Source organism: Diceros bicornis, chromosome 18 (genome assembly GCF_020826845.1).
Source record: "Diceros bicornis minor isolate mBicDic1 chromosome 18, mDicBic1.mat.cur, whole genome shotgun sequence".
In the NCBI taxonomy this organism is placed as follows: Eukaryota; Metazoa; Chordata; class Mammalia; order Perissodactyla; family Rhinocerotidae; genus Diceros; species Diceros bicornis.
In genome coordinates this window covers 35,739,860-35,758,595 of record NC_080757.1, presented here as the reverse complement: position 1 = coordinate 35,758,595, position 18,736 = coordinate 35,739,860, and the positions used below count along the sequence as shown (strand labels likewise).

The 18,736-nt window shown below is 58.3% G+C and overlaps 1 protein-coding gene across 4 annotated transcripts in view; it reads left to right on the top strand.

Moving 5' to 3' along the window:
- CACNA1G (calcium voltage-gated channel subunit alpha1 G) overlaps positions 1-17,331 on the top strand; it is a 63,138-nt gene extending 45,807 nt beyond the window's left edge. For 2 of the 4 annotated variants that reach the window (XM_058560678.1, XM_058560677.1), the window contains exons 25-35: positions 1,100-1,153; positions 6,271-6,422; positions 7,164-7,273; positions 7,991-8,124; positions 8,429-8,499; positions 8,632-8,710; positions 8,802-8,923; positions 9,266-9,613; positions 14,237-14,414; positions 14,677-14,846; positions 16,034-17,331. In XM_058560678.1, coding sequence (XP_058416661.1) covers positions 1,100-1,153; positions 6,271-6,422; positions 7,164-7,273; positions 7,991-8,124; positions 8,429-8,499; positions 8,632-8,710; positions 8,802-8,923; positions 9,266-9,613; positions 14,237-14,414; positions 14,677-14,846; positions 16,034-16,768 — 2,153 coding nt within the window. In that variant the 3' untranslated portion in view covers positions 16,769-17,331. Of the gene's footprint in view, positions 1-1,099; positions 1,154-6,270; positions 6,423-7,163; positions 7,274-7,990; positions 8,125-8,428; positions 8,500-8,631; positions 8,711-8,801; positions 8,924-9,265; positions 9,614-10,280; positions 10,453-12,393; positions 12,529-14,236; positions 14,415-14,676; positions 14,847-16,033 lie in introns of all 4 variants that reach the window. The other 2 variants (XM_058560681.1, XM_058560680.1) reach the window with 2 other exon arrangements.
- The last annotated feature ends 1,405 nt before the right edge of the window (positions 17,332-18,736 follow it).

Below are 18,736 nucleotides of genomic sequence, written 5' to 3'. Positions count from 1 at the left end.
TCCAGGAAGGATGCAAGGGAAGTGACAGGCACGGGAGCCTCTTGTTTCTCAGTGTGTCTCCAGGTGTGTCTGCACCTGTCTCCCTGTCTTCAGGGTTCCTGCCTGTCTGTCTGGTGCTTGATCATCTCTGTGACTCTCAGTCACTGCCCACGTCTCTCCAAGTGTCTTTGTGTGGGTTTCTCTGAGCTTTTGTGTGTCTGTCTCTGTTTGGTCTGTGGGTTTCCCTTCCTCTCCACCCTTTCACAAACCGCTGATAAGATGTGCACAGTGCTCTGAGTTTTCCCTTTGGTTTGTTGAAATGTGAGTACTACCAAATGGCTTAGGGGCTCTGGGGCCCCTCCCTCCCCTCTGCCCCCCGCTCTGTCTCCTGCTACCCGTGAGGGGCACCTGGAGCGAGGGGAGGGAGTGTGGGAGAGTGTGGGAGTGGGTGAGGATGGGACAGAGCGGATGCCCCCTGTGAGAGGTGGGGGCTGCTCGAGGCAGAAGGTGGAGAGATACTGGCCTCTGCGCAGCAGTGGGGTGGAGTTCTCCATGTCCCACATCCTCAGCACCCGCGCCCCGGGCCTCCTGCTGAGCTCTGAGGAAGGGGTCCCATCTCGGCTCTCCCTGTGGATGTCTGAAGCTGAGCAGGCGCACCACCCCCAGCAGCCATGCTCCTACCCCTGCTCCATTCGCCGCCCCTCCTTGCAGTCTGCCTTCTCAGCAGGGCATCTGCAGATGGAATTCTTTTGGCAGGAGGCACTTGTGGTCCTGCCTGACCAGCTGGCTCCCCTTCTGGGGTCTGTAGCCATCTCAGGTACACTTGAGGCCACGGCGTGGGTAGGAGGGGACATCTGTTCTGATGACAGGCTGCCTGCCCCTCCCCATGCCTCTGACTCCCTGCCCCTGTGACCCTGACAAACTGGCTGAATTGCTCATTTCCTCAAGCGCTCTGTGCCCCGAGTTTGGGGCTGGACACTCGGGACCAGCCACCCCTGCTCAGCACACCCCATTCGCAGGCAGAGTGAGGGTCAGAGCCAAGGGGGAGCGAGCTGCTGAGGGGGCCCTGCCCAGCCCACCTGGTCTGGCTAGTGACCAATGTCGTGTTTCGTTCTTTTAGATCTAATGCTGGACGATGTAATTGCTTCCGGCAGCTCAGCCAGCGCGGCGCCAGGTACTGCGTCTGGGGTTGTGGGTTCCTGGGCGTGGCCGCGGGGCGGTCAGGCCCTGCCTGCCCCCAGGCCTGCCTGCCTCATGCGTGCGATGCGATGCGTGCGGGGACATCCTCTTTGCTCCTTCTCCATGGCTCATTGATTCTATCCTCCTGGGGCCAGGCGCTGAGGGTCCCTGGGGAGCTGGGCTCTGTGTCATCCCATAGGCCTGTGCTACCTGGACCAGAGGAGAGGGCCTCCGTACGCCGCTCCCTCTGACACGTCTTGGATGACCCACCTTTTCTTCCAAGGCTGCCAAGGCCTGAGCTCCCAGCCCCTGCTGCCTCTTCCCTCTCCTGTTCCTCCTCCCGGGTCACACCATTTGGTTATTAGAGCTGCAAATCTCTCCCGTCTCCTTTTGTCTGAAGGGGAGACTTTGATCCAAACAAGCAGGATGAGAGGAGCAGAGAGGGGAAGGATTTGTTTTAAAAATGTAACAATGAATAATTGAACAGACTCATTAATAGTCAAGTAATCGCGGTGGCCACGTCATCGCTACAAACAGCCAGAATTGGGAATCAAAGGCCTGAGTTAGCCACAAGCTTCTCCCCAAAACCCAAGATTTGGCAGTGAGTTGGGTCCTTTTCTTCGAGAGCAGTGTCTCTGGGAAGACCTTCGTGATCCTGCCTGCCCTCCCTGGTCCTCGGGCCCCTGCTTCCCACAACATGGCCCCCAGACCCCAGCCGGAGGTTCAGAGGTCCCGAGAATCTGTGACAGGGCTGTGGAGCCTCGTCACACTTCTGATGTCTCCACCCGGTGGTTCTCAACCTGTTCATCCCCAAGGATCCCCCTTATCATCTCCTCCAACAGACCCTACATTCTAAAAGACTGTGTTTGAAGTTAAGAGCACTTCACTAATGACTTTGTTTCACCGGTTTTACTAATCAAAGGCCCATCTAATTGCTAATCAGAGCTTCTGAGCTGCAGAAGGTTTCACACTGAATAATGGCCAAGACAGACCATTGTGCCATTAAATTCACCTGTGGAGTCTTAACACAGGCATATGTATGATTTCTTTTAAGCTTTTAGAAATATTGAAAAGAACGGAAGGACCCCCATGTGGCTGCCTGGTCAGGCTGCTGAGGGCTAGGGACTTCAGGCTGGGAACCACCGAGCTGTCCCTCTCGCTGCTATCTCGCACTCCCCAGAAGCCACTCTGGCAGATGCCGCCCTGTGGGTGTCAGGCTCTCTGATCTATGGGGACTCAGGGACCCACTCCAGGGGGACCCCCTGAGCCGCCACTTGGGAGGTCATCCCTGAGGCCCTGGGTGGATTGATGTCTCCTGTCCCCATGGTGCTGAGCTGTGATGTTTGGCATTGACTGGTTTGACCGTCTCTCTGGGGGCTCAGGAGTCTCCAGTGGTTTGTGTCTGGACTGCCTGGGTCCCACAGCTCTGCGTCAGGCCGTATTGCGAATTCCTGATGTGTTAGGGGATGTGGGGAGGGTGGGAGAGTGGCCTTCAGCTTTCCCTGTGGGTTCACCTGGTCCACACGCACATACTCACCCTAAAACATCCCCCTAGTGTAGGGCTGGCCCACAGAGGCTGCTCCACCAAGAATTAACACATGCAGACTCTCACAGCCCCCAAGAACTCCTCCTAACACCCACTCAATGATACACACTCCTGTTACTCTCACGCTGCACCCCCATTCTGGGGACATTCTGCCATGCTCATGTCAGCACATGCAGGTGTGTACACTGACTGTGATAGTGTCTTACCTTTCCGGCTGGTAATGAGGACCCGGAGACCCCAAACAGGGGCTCAGATCATCCCATATCCCTCTTTCCCAGACCTGGTCTTCTGTGTGGTCTATACCAGAGCCTTTCAAACTTCGGTGTACGTAAAAATTAGCTGGAGAACATATTAGAACACAGATTCCCGAGCCCCACGCTAGAAATCCTCCTGGAGTGGTCTGGGGTGGGACCTGAGCATCTGCATTTCCAATCAGCTCCCAGGGGATGGCGATGCTGGTGCATTGGTCTACCCAGCAGTGTGATGGGGCGAAGTCACACCCCCTGGTCTGGGGCTCCTGGGATCAAACACGGGCACCACACCTCGCTGCTAGTACCACTCCCACCCTGTGCTGCTCCCTGGAGGCAGCCAGACCCCAGGGAAAGGCAGAAGGGAAGAGTCTTTGATTACCCAGGGAATGGGCCTGACCAGACACCTGGGTCCAGCCCAGCTTCCAAGTGCCGGGCAATCAGATCAGCCCCAAGTGACCGCTCGGCCTCCAGCACCAGCTCCGCTCCCACAGCCACCTGTGGCACCCACCTCCACTCGCCCTCTCTCCTTCCACCGGGACCAGTGAGCAGGCCTGGCCACGGCAGCCGAGGTTGTGGCCTCTGCCCTGGGGGCCTGTGTCCCTGCCTTCCACCTACTCCCTGCCACTCTCCTTTGCAAACCCTCTGCCCTGGCTGTGCCTCGGGCTTCCAGTGACCCCTACTAACACTCCGTGCCTGCTGCTCCCACTCACAGCCTCACACCCCACCCTGCACCTCTCCTCTGCTCCTGCCCCTGACTGGGGGCTGGGCAGTCCTGGGGGTGCCCTTCTCCCCATTGTCTGACTGGTATTTTCTCTGGCTGAGGCAGCTCATACTGGGGGGAGGGAGATGGGGCCAGGGCTGCCAACATGCCGGTGACTGCCGGTCAAGAGCTCTCAGAGCAGCACACTGGCCGAGGCTCCTGCCAGCGGGTCTCTGTTTCTTCTCTGAGCCCAGGTCTTGCCTGTAGAACTGAGGTCCGGGGAGCAGCAGGGGCGTGGCATCATCCAGAGCCCAACAGCGAGGGCCTTTGGGCAAACTCTCCGAGGGCACTGTCTGGGCCAAAACCCAAGGCCTTGTGTCTAAACCCACCTGGCAGCTGGCGAGGAACTCAGGCTGGGAGTTTGGGTCCTGGCTGGGTCACTGACTCACTGGCAGTGTGTGGACGACTGGCTTTTTGCTGAGCCTTCTTGTCTGTACAAGCAAAGAGTTGGTGGAGGAGATGCTGATCAGACTGGCCCTGGTACTCTGGACCTGTGCTCTGATGGGGGATTTCTGGCAGCCTTAGCACCTGCTGCTCTGGGTGGAGCCGGAGGTAGAGGGGCATTTGTACAGACCTCAGGGGCCTAGGACCAGTGGCTATGAGCAGATGCCCTACCTCAGTCGTCCTGCCTCCACCTTCCCTCTGGGCCGCTTGGAGGAGGGTCCCTGGCTGAATCCCAGCCCACCACCCCTCGGACTCTTGGAGCAAGGCCCAAGGCAGAGGTGGTGACCATGGCTCCATTTGGCCTGGGGCTGCCTACACCGTCAGACGGGGGTGACAGGGGAGAGGGGGGACTCTCCCAACCTCTCCTCTGCATTGTCTCAGCTAATAATGGGGCTAATAAGGAGCCACTTTTTCTAACCTAATTGTATTCAAACATTTTAGTTAATTCTCCATTCATATTTTAGCATAATGGGATCGGGTGCTCTCGGCACTTGTGGAGATTAATGCAGAGAAAGAGTTCCGGCTGCTAAGGCAACGCAGGGCGACTAGCGCCCCCTGGTTCTCGTGGGTACTGAAGGAAGGAAGCAAGAGGCCCGCTGCCCGCTCCACCCTCCACGATTGCCGTGTGGATGACCCGCAGCCTCTTGTGGTCCCCTGTCCCAGTCTCTCCACCCCTACACTCCTGGGGGTCAGGAGAGCCACCTAAGCAAACAAAGCCACAGTTGGCTGGCTCATCTCTGAAAACAAAAAGATGGCCTAACGCACCCTATGGTGCACCAGAACCTTCCTGACTTTCTGCCTCTTGGTTATCCACACCTCAAGGCCGACGCTGGAGAGTGGCATCTGGCGAGGCTGAACATGCAGCTCTTGGGCGCTCTTCTTCCTTCGGCCTTTGGTGGGGGCCCACCCCAGGCCGCTCCCTGCCTCAGTTTACTTCTCTGTTAAATAGTCCTCTGCATGGGAAAGGACAATTGTATCTGAGCTGGCCTGGGCTCAGAGCTTCCTGCTGCCCCTGAGCCAGCCACCCCTGGCACAGGCCTCAGAGGCTGCAGCCCTTGCTGGCTGGCTTCTGCCCTAGACTTCCTGAGGAGGAAGGGCTGTCTGGGACCTGGGGCTGCCCCAAGCCTCCCTCTGGGGAGCCTCTTCTTTCTTTGTGGCTTTGTGGAGACCAATCTGTTAACCGCCTCCAGGTGACATGGATCCCGAACTTGGCCTGGCCTTTCCTCAGCACCTGGAGGAAGGGCCCCCTGCAACCTCCTGCCCCCAGATTCATTCTGCCTGCTTAGCAGGCCAACCTTCTGGTACCACGATTTTTATAACTAAGTGGTTCACTAATTATAAGAGAAATATTATGCCTCTGATAGATCTCAGACAGTGCTTCCAGCCCAGCCTGCAGTCTAATGCTGCCCTGACACCCAGGAGCAGGCTGGGCATTGCCTCATTAGAAACTGGGTGAGTCCTTCCGGTGGGCCCTCCCAGATGAGTCTGGGACGTGCCAGAGCCCTGTGGCCTCCCCTCTGCCCTCCCCCGCATGAGGGTGCAGGAGGCCCAGGCCCTGCCCCCACGGAGGCCCTCTGCGTGGGTCAGTGCCGCCAGCCAAGAAGATGTCCAATTTCCAATCTCCGGTTTTATCTCCAAATCCCAGCTCTGTGTAATCTCCTCTGCTCCCCTCGAGGGGCCGAGCTTGGTGAAGGAGCAAGAGCCTTCGCCTCTCCGTTGATGGGCTTCCTCTGAGCCCAATAAGACCGGTTGTTTTTCATCTTATTGATCTGGCCTCGCTGCAGAACACTGCTTCGAGGGCGTTATGAGAGGCTGGTGGATTCTGGAGGCTGCCTCGGGGTGGGGGCTCACCTGGTGTCTAATGTGGGTGGGGAGCTCTGCATGTCCTGACCCCTTCTGCACCAAGCCAGCAGAACAGATGCTTGGTGGAGAGATGCCAAGAGAGCTGCCCCCACCCCCGGAAAAGGGCAATGTGTGGAGGGCGAGGATGCTGATGACACTGGAATGTTTCAGCTCTGGCATAGAGGCTGGCGGCTGTGAGGGATTGTGGGTGGAGGGGGCACAGGGGACGGGGGCCCGATGGCTGCTCTGCTCTCCTCCCTGCCCCACAGAAGCCCAGTGCAAACCCTACTACTCAGACTACTCCCGCTTCCGGCTCCTGGTCCACCACCTGTGTACCAGCCACTACCTGGATCTCTTCATCACGGGTGTCATTGGGCTGAACGTGGTCACCATGGCCATGGAGCACTACCAGCAACCTCAGGTAGGAGCGAGTGACCAGCCATCCAGACCCTGCCTCCAGCTGTAGGGCTGCAGGGGTGAGGCTCACCCAGCCCGAGGCAGGGCCCTCAGGCAAGTGCTGGGCACTCTGAGGGGTTCCTCTTATGCCCCTTGCAGTGACCCTCGGAGGTGGCTATCATCTTGGTGTTACAGATGAGGACACTGAGGCTCAGAGAGGTTAGTTGACTAGATCAAAGTCACACTGCTAGGAAGAGGAGGACCTGATTTCCTCACCCAGCAAATATTTATTGAGTGTGCTGGGCTCTGGACCTTTGAGGGTAAAGAAGGCAGACCAGCGCCTGACCTTCTGGAGTTTAGATTCTAGTCAGTGTCCAGCTCCAAAACTCACCCATGATCTTGCCACTTTTCAAATCAGCCTCTGTCGGCTGCCTTCCAGGCCTCAGTTTCCCCATCTGTAAAATGAGGATGTTGAATTGGTAATGCACAAGGCCCCTTCCAGGTTCTAGCATTCTGTGCCTTCCAGCATATTCTCCTGTGGTCTCCTCACCATCCCTCAAGGAGAGAGATCCTTTAGCACAAATGTGAATGAGGATCCTACTCTATCCTGCCATGATGGCCAGTGGTCAGCCGTCATGGCAGGAACAGAGAAGAAGGGTCCCCTTGGACTCACCCTGTCCCCAGGTCTGGGAGGCATGATGGAGGGGGAGGGGCAGGCATGGCCCTGGCCTTAGGAAACCCTGCATCTTGCCCCCATCCCTGCCAGATCCTAGACGAGGCTCTGAAGATCTGCAACTACATCTTCACTGTCATCTTCGTCTTGGAGTCCGTTTTCAAACTCGTGGCCTTTGGCTTCCGTCGGTTCTTCCAGGACAGGTAACAGAGAGGGAGGGGTGTGGGGTAGTGGGGAACAGGCGTGTCTCCCGGGGAAGGATCTAGTGCCTGAAGACCTTTCTTGACTCCTGAGGTTCAGCCTCCACTCTAGGACCCACCTAGGGCTGATGGTGGGGTGGGGCGGGGGGCATCCAGGGCCTGGGAGATAGGAGGGAAGAGAGGGAGCCTGACAAGACAGGACCTGGGGGACATTGGCAGCTGGAAATCAATGTGGCCTAGACTGGGGCTTAAGAGCGCAGAGCCTGGAGCCAGACTGCCTGGACCAGATTCAAATCCTGGCTCCACCTCTTAGAAGCTGGTGACTTTGGGTAAGTTATTTAATCTCTCTGTGCCTCGGTTTCCTCATCTGTAAAATGGGAGATAATAACAGTGTCCACATCACAGAGTTGTGAAGATTATGAGTTCCTATTCATAAAGCCCTTGAACCAGTGCTTGGCACACAGCAAATACCATATACGTGCTAAATAAAAAAGCGAATGAATAAAAATGAAAAGCAGAGGCCCTCAAGCTAAAGTCCTAGCCCTACCTGTGACACCAATGGCTGTGTGACTGTAGACAAGCCACACCTTCTCTGCAGGATGGGGAGGCTAAACCAGCTGACCTCCACCCTCCTTTCTGTAGCCACTTGTGTTGCCACACTGTCCCCTCCCCCGCAGTGCGCCTCCCCCGACTCAGGAAGCTGTGTCCTGGGCTTTCCAGGTGGAACCAGCTGGACCTGGCCATTGTGCTGCTGTCCATCATGGGCATCACGCTGGAGGAGATCGAGGTTAATGCCTCGCTGCCCATCAACCCCACCATCATCCGCATCATGAGAGTGCTGCGCATCGCCCGAGGTCGGTGCCTGGCTGCCTGCCCACCACACCCACCCTCCCAGGGTGGGTGACCGGCCCGTGGGTCAGCTCTGTGGCTGCACAGGGACTGGATGGGTGTGGGTTCCCGTGGGTCATTCTCCCAGCCTCTGCCTCTGCCAAAGGGGAAGGCTGGGGGCTGGCCTGAGGGTGAGGGTGGAGCCATGGCAGCCTGGCTGGCCGGGGTAGGCCATCCCACCAGCCCCAGCCCTGGACCCGGCCCCAGCTCCACCAGATGTGTGACCTGGGGCCCAGACAGGCCAGCTCATGACTTTGTCCTGTTCTACAGTGCTAAAGCTGCTGAAGATGGCTGTGGGCATGCGGGCGCTGCTGGACACGGTGATGCAGGCCCTGCCCCAGGTAGCTGGGAGGTGGAGGCAGGTGGGAGGTGTCCTCTGGGGGAGGGAGGTGCTCACCAAAGGGATGGGCCGCTCAGGGAAGCTGGCTGGGAGATCCAGCGGCACCTTTTCCATTTCTTCTCCTCTTTTCCAGGTGGGGAACCTGGGACTTCTCTTCATGTTGTTGTTTTTCATCTTTGCAGCTCTGGGCGTGGAGCTCTTTGGAGACCTGGGTAAGTTGGGGTGGGGAGGGCGGAGGAGCCAGGGCTGAAGACCCAGGGGCTCCTGGGCTAACGCAGGCCTCTCTCCCCTTCCCTCCTCCAGAATGTGATGAGACGCACCCCTGCGAGGGCCTGGGCCGGCATGCCACCTTTCGGAACTTTGGCATGGCCTTCCTGACCCTCTTCCGAGTCTCCACAGGTGACAACTGGAACGGCATTATGAAGGTGAGAGCCCACCGCAGTGGGGTCCCTCCCAGGGCTGGCTCAGGCCCCAAGGAGACAGCCCCACTTCTTGAGCCAAGATTCCTTGACAAGATGAAATGGACATGAATAAGAGCATGTGACCTTCTATCCCCCATTCTGGAACACTCTGGAACTCCCTCTCCCAGGGACGTGCTCTGACTCACACTTCCCAAGGCAGTGTCTAATGCTCCTCTGCCCCCAGGACTCCCTCCTCCTGCCCTTCCTTCTCCTCCTTCCATGCTCCATGACACCGGTGACCCGATTTCCCATGACGGCTCCATCTGCTGTCCTCCTGGCCTCACCCCTCTAACCCGCCTCCCCCAGGATACCCTCCGGGACTGCGACCAGGAGTCCACGTGCTACAACACTGTCATCTCCCCCATCTACTTCGTATCCTTCGTGCTGACTGCCCAGTTTGTGCTGGTCAATGTGGTGATCGCCGTACTGATGAAGCATCTGGAGGAGAGCAACAAGGAGGCCAAGGAGGAGGCCGAGCTGGAGGCCGAGCTGGAGCTGGAGATGAAGACGCTCAGCCCGCAGCCTCACTCGCCACTGGGCAGCCCCTTCTTCTGGCCTGGGGGCCCTGATAGCCCCAACAGCCCCAAATCTGGGGCCCCCCATGCCATGGCCCACGCCGGAGCAGCCTCCCGCTTCTCCCTCGAGCACTCCACGGTGAGCACACACCCAGCCCTGCCGCGAGGGGGTATAGGGATGGGACGGGTGGGCCCGGTGGCCAGTGGCTCAGTGGGTGGGTGATGTACAGGGAATGGGCAGCACAGCAGATCCAAAGGCTCCTCCTGGATCCTTCTGCCCCTCCTGCCTGGATGTGGAGGGGCCAGCAGTCCCCTGACCATCCCCAGAGGGACTGCCCATACTCGCTGCACAGGGGCACCCCACAAGCCACCGGCACGTGTGCTGGCTCATCCATCCCTTGTACCTCCAGCCCGGGCTGGCCGCCCTTCCTGGCTCTTAGGTTCAAGGCTAAGTTTTCTGTTTCTTTCCCGTTTCTTTCTTCCCCTTGCCCAATTGCCAAACCTCTTTCCTTCCCACCCTTCAACCTGCCTGAGTCCATCTCTCAATCCTTTCCCCTGATCTTCTTTCCTTCTCTGTCTCCTTGTGGGCTCGGCTCATCTTCCATCTCCTATCTGTCCTTCCTCCTCCCACACCTTCCTCTCCGCCACCTTCCCCATCTCTTCCTCTTTCTCTGTCTCTTTGGTGCTGTGTGTATGTGTGTTTGTGTGTGTATGTGTGACCTCTTTCTCCCTCTGTGTCTCTTGTCAATCTCCTGCCACGACACTTCCCATCACTGCCCTCTGACCCCGGCTCCCCCGACTCTCCGGCTCCCCTCACGGGCTGGTCCTCCTCAGGACAGACAGCTGTTTGACACCATATCCCTGCTGATCCAGGGCTCCCTGGACGGGGAGCTGAAGCTGATGGACGAGCTGGCAGGCCCCGGGGGCCAGCCCTCTGCCTTCCCTCCCGCCCGCAGCCCGGGCGGCTCCAACCCACAGGTTACCGTGTCCCCGTGCTGTGCCCCCTCCTCTGACCGTGCCGGGCTGTGCCACGCTGTGCCATGCTTCTGGGGAGGTGGGGGCATTTCCTGCCCACTGGGTATCTGGAAAAAGAGCAGCCTCAGGGCCTCAGTTGAGCTTTGGGCTTGGCAGGAGGCAGCCAGGGGTTCTTCAGGCTGAGATCAACCTCTGGAACACATAAGGTAGGGATGCTGAGACTGCACTTCTGAGGGAGAAGGATGGATGGAGGAGGGGTTTGGAGAGGGCATTTGTAAGAAAGAAGCTGGAAGAGAAGAGGTGGATGGAGCAGAAGACAAGTTGGCAGTGGCACCTTAGGGGTGGAGGAAGCGAGATGCTGGATCCAGGGGAGAAGGGCCTCTGGGGATAGTGCAGGTGGCCAGGGGACCCACTGAGGGACATGTCTTAGGCCACTGTCTGTTTCTCTGTATTCAGCACCCACCCCCAGTCCTCTGTTTGGTGGCTTTTTAAGTCATGGAACCCACTGGGCATGATGAGTACTGTCAGTAGCCAGGGAGTTCTGACCTGGTCCCAAGAGGGAATGGAAGGCTCCAGGTGGGAGTGGATTCTGGGGACCTCGGTGTGAAATAGGACTTGGCTTCCTCCCCAAGCCCAGCCCCTTCCCACAGCACCACATGTTTCCCCTCCAGTCCCATCTAAACGTGGATCTTCTGCTTTCTGGGGTCCTCCTGCCCTCCTCTTTATCCTTTGCCACCTGTCTGGCTGCCTTTGACCCCCTCCCCTTGCAGAGCACCCCACTGTCCCTCCTCCTAGGTCAGGGGCTGCAGGAGAGCCCCCAGTGGATGTGGAGGAGAGTCAAGGAGACAGGTGTCAGCTGTAACTAGAAAAGCCTAGTGTTCTGCACGTGGAAGGAGGGGCAGGCAGGTTCCCAGTGCCAGGGACACCTGTAGCCTGATCCAAAGAAATGGACAGTGACCCTTACATGGGAAGGGACCTTGCCTCTAGGGTTCCTGACCTCTGGTTGGGATTCAGTCTCAGATAGGCTATAGGGACCTGAACCTGGCAATGGCCTAGAATGATCAATGTGAGAGCTAGTCCCTTCCAGAGGCCTCCCATCCTGAAGGAGGATCCTGGGAAAAGGTGCTGGGAGAAAAGATATGATGAGAAGGTGACCATGACAGCCAGATCATCTGGGATGGTGGCCCACTCCCCCCCAGGGTCCTGGAGGCACTGAAGCCCCCCTGCAGATCCCAGGTGAGCCAGCCAGATGGTGAGGCGGCCCACCCGCGTGCAGGCCGGCGGGAGGAGAGCATCTCCAGAACCCAAGCAGGAGAGGGCGGGCGCTGCCGGCAGGCGGAGGAGGGCCCAGGAGGGGAGAAGCCAGAATCTGGGGACAGGCCAAGTCCTGCCAAGCTTTTAGAAGCGGAGAGAATAGGCAGAAAACAGCTGTCAGATTGGCAGCTTTGTCCTCAGCACCCCCCACGCTGCTCTGTCTGTGCCAAGAGCAGAGAGGCGCTTTGCTGGCCTTTCTTCCTTTTTTTTTTTCCTAATATCATCTTTATGGGAGTCAAAAGCCCTCCCTACTCCCTGCTCCTTCCCTGGGTGGTGGTAGCGTGGGAGGGGGCTGTTCGGGGTCCTGGGGTATCTTTAGAATCTGTTTCTGTGTCTCCTGCTTTGTCAGTGTTTGCGCTGGCTCTTTGGTGCCTGCCTCAGCCTCTCTGATCAGAGCGGGGTGGGGATGGGGAGGTCTGAGGTGAAGAGAGGGGAGGTGCTGTCAGTTTACGTGGGGAAGGGGTGGGGAGAGGGAAGGGAGGCCTTTTTCCCCTGTGCTTTGTGAAAAGGGGTAAGGGGGAGCTCGGTGTGTGCGCGCGCATGTGTGTGCCTGTGCATGTGTGTGCGTGCACACGCGGGAGCGTGCACTGTCCTGGTTTCTTATGCCTGATCGTCTCTCTCCCTGTCTAGATCCCTCTAGCTGAGATGGAGGCTCTGTCTCTGACGTCAGAGATTGTGTCTGAACCGTCCTGCTCTCTAGCTCTGACGGATGACTCTTTGCCTGATGACACTCACACACTCTTACTTAGTGCCCCGGAGAGCAATGTACATACACACGGCCCCTCACTGCTCCCCCGGCCTCCCCAGGGGCTGGGCTGGCTGCCGGGCTCCAGATTCCTCCCCTCCTCTCACTGTGACACCAGGCTCCACCCAGAGACACAAGGAGCAGGCACTTAGTGCCCCAGGCTTTGCTAGGTGTTTCAGGTCCCTGCTGTGGACAAAGAAATCAGATAAGATTACACTGGGGCCTCCCAGAAGGGCCCAAGGGTGGCAATCGTGAAAGGTTTAATCCAGACACCCAGGAGTGACACAGCCCAAAACAGAGGTGGCATCGGGCAGCTGGCCAAAGGGCCTGCCTGTATGCAGAGTCAGTCTCTGTATGTGGAGCCCTGTGCAAGCCAGCCCTCCCCCACCCTGCACCCCTCCTCCCCACCCCCTAACATGAGCCATTTGCCACCACGTAGTGGGTGAGAGCCACATCTCTGCTGCCACTACCATGCCCTTCTCCACCTGGGGGGCCGTGCTGTCTCTTTCGTCACTGTCCCTGTATGTCCCTGCGTCCTGGGGGGGGCTTCTTCATGTTTTGACAGCTTCTCCAACCCTTGGCCGGCTCCCTGTCCCCTTCTGACTATGAGCAGCCCCCTCCTCCCTGCCTTCCCCCTCTAGAGACTTAAGAAGGGACAGAGGCCCCCTCCTCACAGCAGGGCTCTGCTGGGGCGGGCCTTGACCACGGGCTGGGGAGCCCTAGGGGTCTTGGGGTGGCTGGCAGATATGGAGCCTGGGGCTGAGAGGGGAAGCAAAGGATCCAGACTGTCTTCCAACACAGCCGTGCTCAGGCCTGCTGGGGCTGCCTAACTGGCTGGGCCCTCGTGGGGACAGGAATCCTACAGCCTCTCTGAGAACCAAGAACAGACAGGGTGATGGAGGAATCTCTTGGGAGCAAACCTTATCTCCCTCCGGCTGGGGTCAAAGGCTGATTATTGCCTTTCTTTAAAATAGATTAAAAAAACCCACTCCCACCCTCAGTCTGTCCACTAAGGGAGGACCCTGAGTCCATAGTACCCAGGCCTTGCCCCCCACCTGCCACCTACCAGTGTCATTGTGTAATTATAAGGGGGGGGGGGACAGGTGGGTGAGCCAGCTGGGACATCCCTCAGTGTTAATCTGTCATTCAACTCACAGTACCCCAGCCATGCCCAGTGCTGGGTGCTGGGGCTGCCTTAAAGAACTGGGTGGTGAACCAGCCTCTGCTCTGCAGGCAGTCTGGGCTACCAAGTCTCCTGCTCCCTAGGGGGGGGTCTCTGCCACTCCCCAACCCCCACAGCCCCAGCACAGGGACTCGGGGGGCTGCTGTTGGCTTTTAATCTTGCACTGTGCTGCTTCAGAGGCTCTCAACGGGGCCTTGAGAATGAGCTCTTGAACCACCTGCAGGGCTGGGGGCTGCTCTCCCTCCTTTGGACACCGCCTCACCCCTCCACCATCCCCATTGGGAGGCTCCAAGCTGATGCAGTATGGATCATTTTCTGGGGGCAGGGTCTCCTCCCATCCGCTTCCTCCCTGAGTGTGGAGGGCTCATCCATGTGTCTGCCCCTTCTTCCCGACCACTCATCCTATCCCACCTTGCCCAGGGAGGGGATGGTGGCCAGGGTCCCGGGTTGGGGGGACTTCTGGTTTCTGTTGTCCAGCTCTGCCTCAGCTACCCAATCCGGACCACCCCTCTTCCTCCCACCTCCCTGCCCTGTTCCTTTTGCAGATGGAGCCTCACCCTGAGGAGGTGCCCCTCTCAATGGGACCAGACCTGCTGACTGTGCGGAAGTCTGGGGTCAGCCGAACGCACTCTCTGCCCAATGACAGCTACATGTGCCGGGATGGGAGCACTGCCGAGGGGTCCCTGGGACATGGGGGCTGGGGGCTCCCCAAAGCTCAGTCAGGTACCAGGGCTGGGGGCAGGCGGGCTCGGCTCACACAGGAGACCCCATCCTTGCCTAAGGCTTGTCCTCACCCAGGAAGGGGGGGCTGAGACAGCAAAAGAGGTCTCTCCTACCTCTGAGGAGCCCCCAGCCTGAGGAGGGTGGCTTTCAATGCAGGGTGAGGGTGATGTGGTGAGGATGGAGGCCCTGATGGGGGAGGGAGAGTGGAAGGGAGGGGACTCAAGCTCTTCTCTCTTCTCGCCCCCCACTCCCCCCCCCACAGGCTCCATCCTGTCCGTTCACTCCCAGCCAGCAGACACCAGCTACATCCTGCAGCTTCCCAAAGATGCACCCCATCTGCTCCAGCCCCACAGCACTCCCACCTGGGGCACCATCCCTAAACTGCCCCCGCCGGGCCGCTCACCTTTGGCTCAGAGGCCACTCCGGCGCCAGGTGAGTAGGTGTGGAGAGGTGGACATGGGGCTGGGGGCTGGCCTCTCTCCTGGAATCCTAGGCTGTTGGTGATGACTGGGGTTGCCACTTTCATTCTCCTGGCAAACATTTATTGTGTGCTGATGATGTGCCAGACTGAGTTCAAGATACCAGGGCCACGATACTGGGCAAAGCAGAAGAGGTCTGTGCCCTTGTTTCACTGAGGAGGCCTGGAGGCCAGAGGGGGGCATGGTTGCGAGGGACACATGTCAAGTTGGGGGTAGAACCCAGGCCTCTGGACCCCCTTTCCCCGGCCCAGGGCTGCTTCCCTATTCTCTGTGCTTCTAGACCTAGTTAAGGGGCATGAGGCATGTTTTAGGTATCTCCACCTTTGGCCAAGCCCCAGGGCGACCTTTCAGAGCCCACACTCCAGGGGCACAGAACAGAGGCTCATGTAGCCTAGTGAGGCTTGTCTGCCCCCCTGTGACAAGGCCACAGCCATGCTGTGGGTGCCCTTATGTGTGAGCATGGCCACAGGAGAATCCGCTCAATCCCACATATTTCAGGGAGCAGGCACAGTCTTTGTCCATTCTGCAAATATTCACTGAGCAGCCTCTGTGTGCCAGGCCCCAGGGACACGAACAAATGAGACAGCCCCTCCCTCTGGGGCTCATGATCTAATAGTGGAGACATATACCTGTCAGATCATTGCAGCGACAGGTCACAGCTGCTGGGAAGCTCATGTGCACGGGGCAGCAGGGAGCAAAGAGGGGGAAGGAGCCAGTTTTACTTGGGGGTGGCGATGGTCAGGCACTATGTCATAGAGGACCTGAGTCCATAAAGTCGAGGGGTGCTTGCCACTCGGGAAGGGTATTTAAGGCCAAAGAAATAGCCTATGTGGAGGCTAGGAGGCATGAAGGAGCCAGTTGTGGAGCAGAGCTGGCCCAGTGCTTTCTTGTGTCCCAGGGGTTGGGAGCTGTAGAGAGCGATTCCTGCAGGCTTAGGGGAGCGGGGGGAAGGCATGGTGGACAATAGAGGTCAGACTGCACATGGCTCTCATCTCCCAACAAGAGCAAATACTGGTACCTCTGCTTAGGGTGGTCCTACAGCTCCATGGAGAGGGAAGAAGGGGCTATCTGGCTTCACAGGTAGGACCGTTCTGAGGGGAGAGGAAGCCCCTGGGCTGAGCCCTCTTCTACCCCACACAGGCAGCAATAAGGACTGATTCCCTGGACGTTCAGGGCCTGGGCAGCTGGGAGGACCTGCTGTCAGAGGTGAGTGGGACTTCTCCGCCTCTGGCCCGGGCCTCCTCCTTCTGGGGCCGCTTGAGCACCCAGGTGCAGCAGCATTCCCGCAACCAGAGCAAGATCTCGAAGCACATGCCCCTGCCAGCCCCCTGCTCAGGCCCAGAGCCCACCTGGGGCACGGGCCCATCAGAGACCAGAAGCAGCTTAGAGCTGGACACGGAGCTGAGCTGGGTTTCAGGAGACCTCCTGCCTGTCGGCAGCCAGGAAGAGCCCCCGTCCCCGCGGGACCTGAAGAAGTGCCACAGCGTCGAGGCCCAGAGCTGCCGGCGCCGGCCTGCGTCCTGGCTGGACGAACAGAGGAGGCACTCCATCGCAGTCAGCTGCCTGGACAGCGGCTCCCAACCCCACCTGGGCCCCAGCCCCTCTACCCTCGGGGGCCAGCCTCTTGGGGGGCCTGGGAGCCGGCCCAAGAAAAAACTCAGCCCGCCCAGTATCTCCATAGACCCCCCGGAGAGCCAGGGCCCTCGGCCCCCACCCAGCCCTGGCATCTGCCTCCGGAGGAGGGCTCCATCCAGCGACTCCAAGGATCCCTCGGCCTCTGGCCCCCCTGACAGCATGGCTGCCTCGCCCCCCACAAAGAAAGACGTGCTGAGCCTCTCCGGTTTATCCTCTGACCCGGCAGACCTGGACCCCTGAGCCCTGTCCCACTCTCCCACTCACCTTTCTCCACTGGGTGCCAAATCCTAGCTCCTCCTCCTGGGCTATGTTCCTGAAAAAAGTTCCATCTGGACACCAAGGGGGCGCTCCTCGCCGCCTCAGTGGCTCTGGGCATTGGCAAGCAGAATTTCCAGAGTTCAAAGCAGCAGCCCCGGCCACCCCGGCTCCAGGCAGAAAGAGAGAGGCCCGGTGTAGCTGAGGTTCCCGACACTAGGAGCTGTTGGGAGAAAGCAATACGTTTGTGCAGAATCTCTATGTATATTCTATTTTATTAAATTAATTGAATCTAGTATATGCGGGATGTACGACATTTTGTGACTGAAGAGACTTGTTTCCTTCTACTTTTATGTGTCTCAGAATATTTTTGAGGCGAAGGCGTCTGTCTCTTGGCTATTTTAACCTAAAATAACCAGTCTAGTTATATTCCCTCTTCTTGCAAAGCACAAGCTGGGACCGCGAGTGCATTACGGCCCTGACGGTGACCCGTCTTCAGTGGAGAGCGAGAACCATTTCGGAAACTGTAATGTAACTTATTTTCTCCTTTAACCTCATCATCATTTTCTGTAGGAAAAAAAAAAAAGAGAAAAAGAGAAAAAAAAATAAGATTTTACAAATGAAATGGAACCTTTTTATATATACATACATACATATCTATATCTATATAATAAAGTAATTTTCCAAAATAAAAAGTTAATCACAGTCCAGAGTAAAAGCGGAAGGGACAGTTAGGCATTTCTAGAGGGCACTGGAGAGAGTCCTGGAGATGGGGGTGGGCGGGAGGGAAGGGGTCCGGGATGCCTCTGTGTGTATGAGGTGTGTGTGTGCACGTGTATGTGTGTGTGTGTGTGTGTGTGTGTCTGAGAGAGAGAGAACTAAACGCCTCTCCCTGGAGGGCTGACCCCTGCAGCCTCGCCTCCTAGGGGCAAGGGAGGAGGAGAGACGCCCCTCCCTTGGCAGAAGACTGGGCCACCAGGCTCTATTCCTGCTTCTATCAAAGCTTTATCGCTTCCTCTTGGCCAGGCAGCTCTGTGAATGTGAGTAATTCCAGATTAACTCTTATTTCTGCTGACAGCTATCAGCTGCACATTGAAAGCTGGAAATTGGCGTAATGAAGCTGTTTTGGTTAATGGGGCCGACTGAGGCTGGGGGAGGCGGCCTCGGCTGCTGCGATGGGGATTTCTGGGTTGTTGGGGGAGAGACCAGCGCTTCTGGGTTTTCCTTCCCCAGGCTCCAGCCCAGGTGACCTGAGCGGTCTGGGCTTCAGCCTTCCCGCCTTGGGGGGCCCGCTGACCCGCACTGCGGTCACTGCCCCATCAGGTCTGGCAAGGGGATGAAGCTGTACAAATATAGCAGGCCGCTCCCTCCCGAGATCTAGGGGGCCAGGGCCCAGGGTCCAGAGGCGACCTCCCAGTGAAGTTGGTAGGGTCAGCTGCCAGGCTGCTGGGTGGGTGGGGAGTTGGCCCCTTGGGGGGTGATGAATGAGCCCCATCAAGGTGTTTACACGGTCTGCTGCTGCCTGCCCAGTGGGAGCCAGCGGCGGAGGGAGGGGGTGAAGGCAGCCACCCGCGGGCAGGAGAGGAGGATGGGGAGAAGAGGAGGGACTAGTGGCATGGCCCAGATCCTCCTTTCGGGTGCTACCAAATATGCTCTTATCTGAAACCCTGGTGCCAAGAGGCGGTGCCATGGGCACCAACCTGGCTCAGCCAGCCTGTCCATAGCCAGCCACCCCCAAACATCCACCCCACCCCCACTTCCTTGAACATCCCCACCCCCTCACCCTCAGCGCCTTCAAAACCCAGGACTCTTGAAACCTCAAAGGCAGCTCGGCAGCCCTCACTCCTAGCCCTCATCTGAACCTGGGGGCCGAGGGTGCCAGGCTGCTGGGTGGATGGACCTGCAGGCTTTGTCCAACCCCCTGTTCTCTAAGCTGCTGAAAGTTTCTCTAAC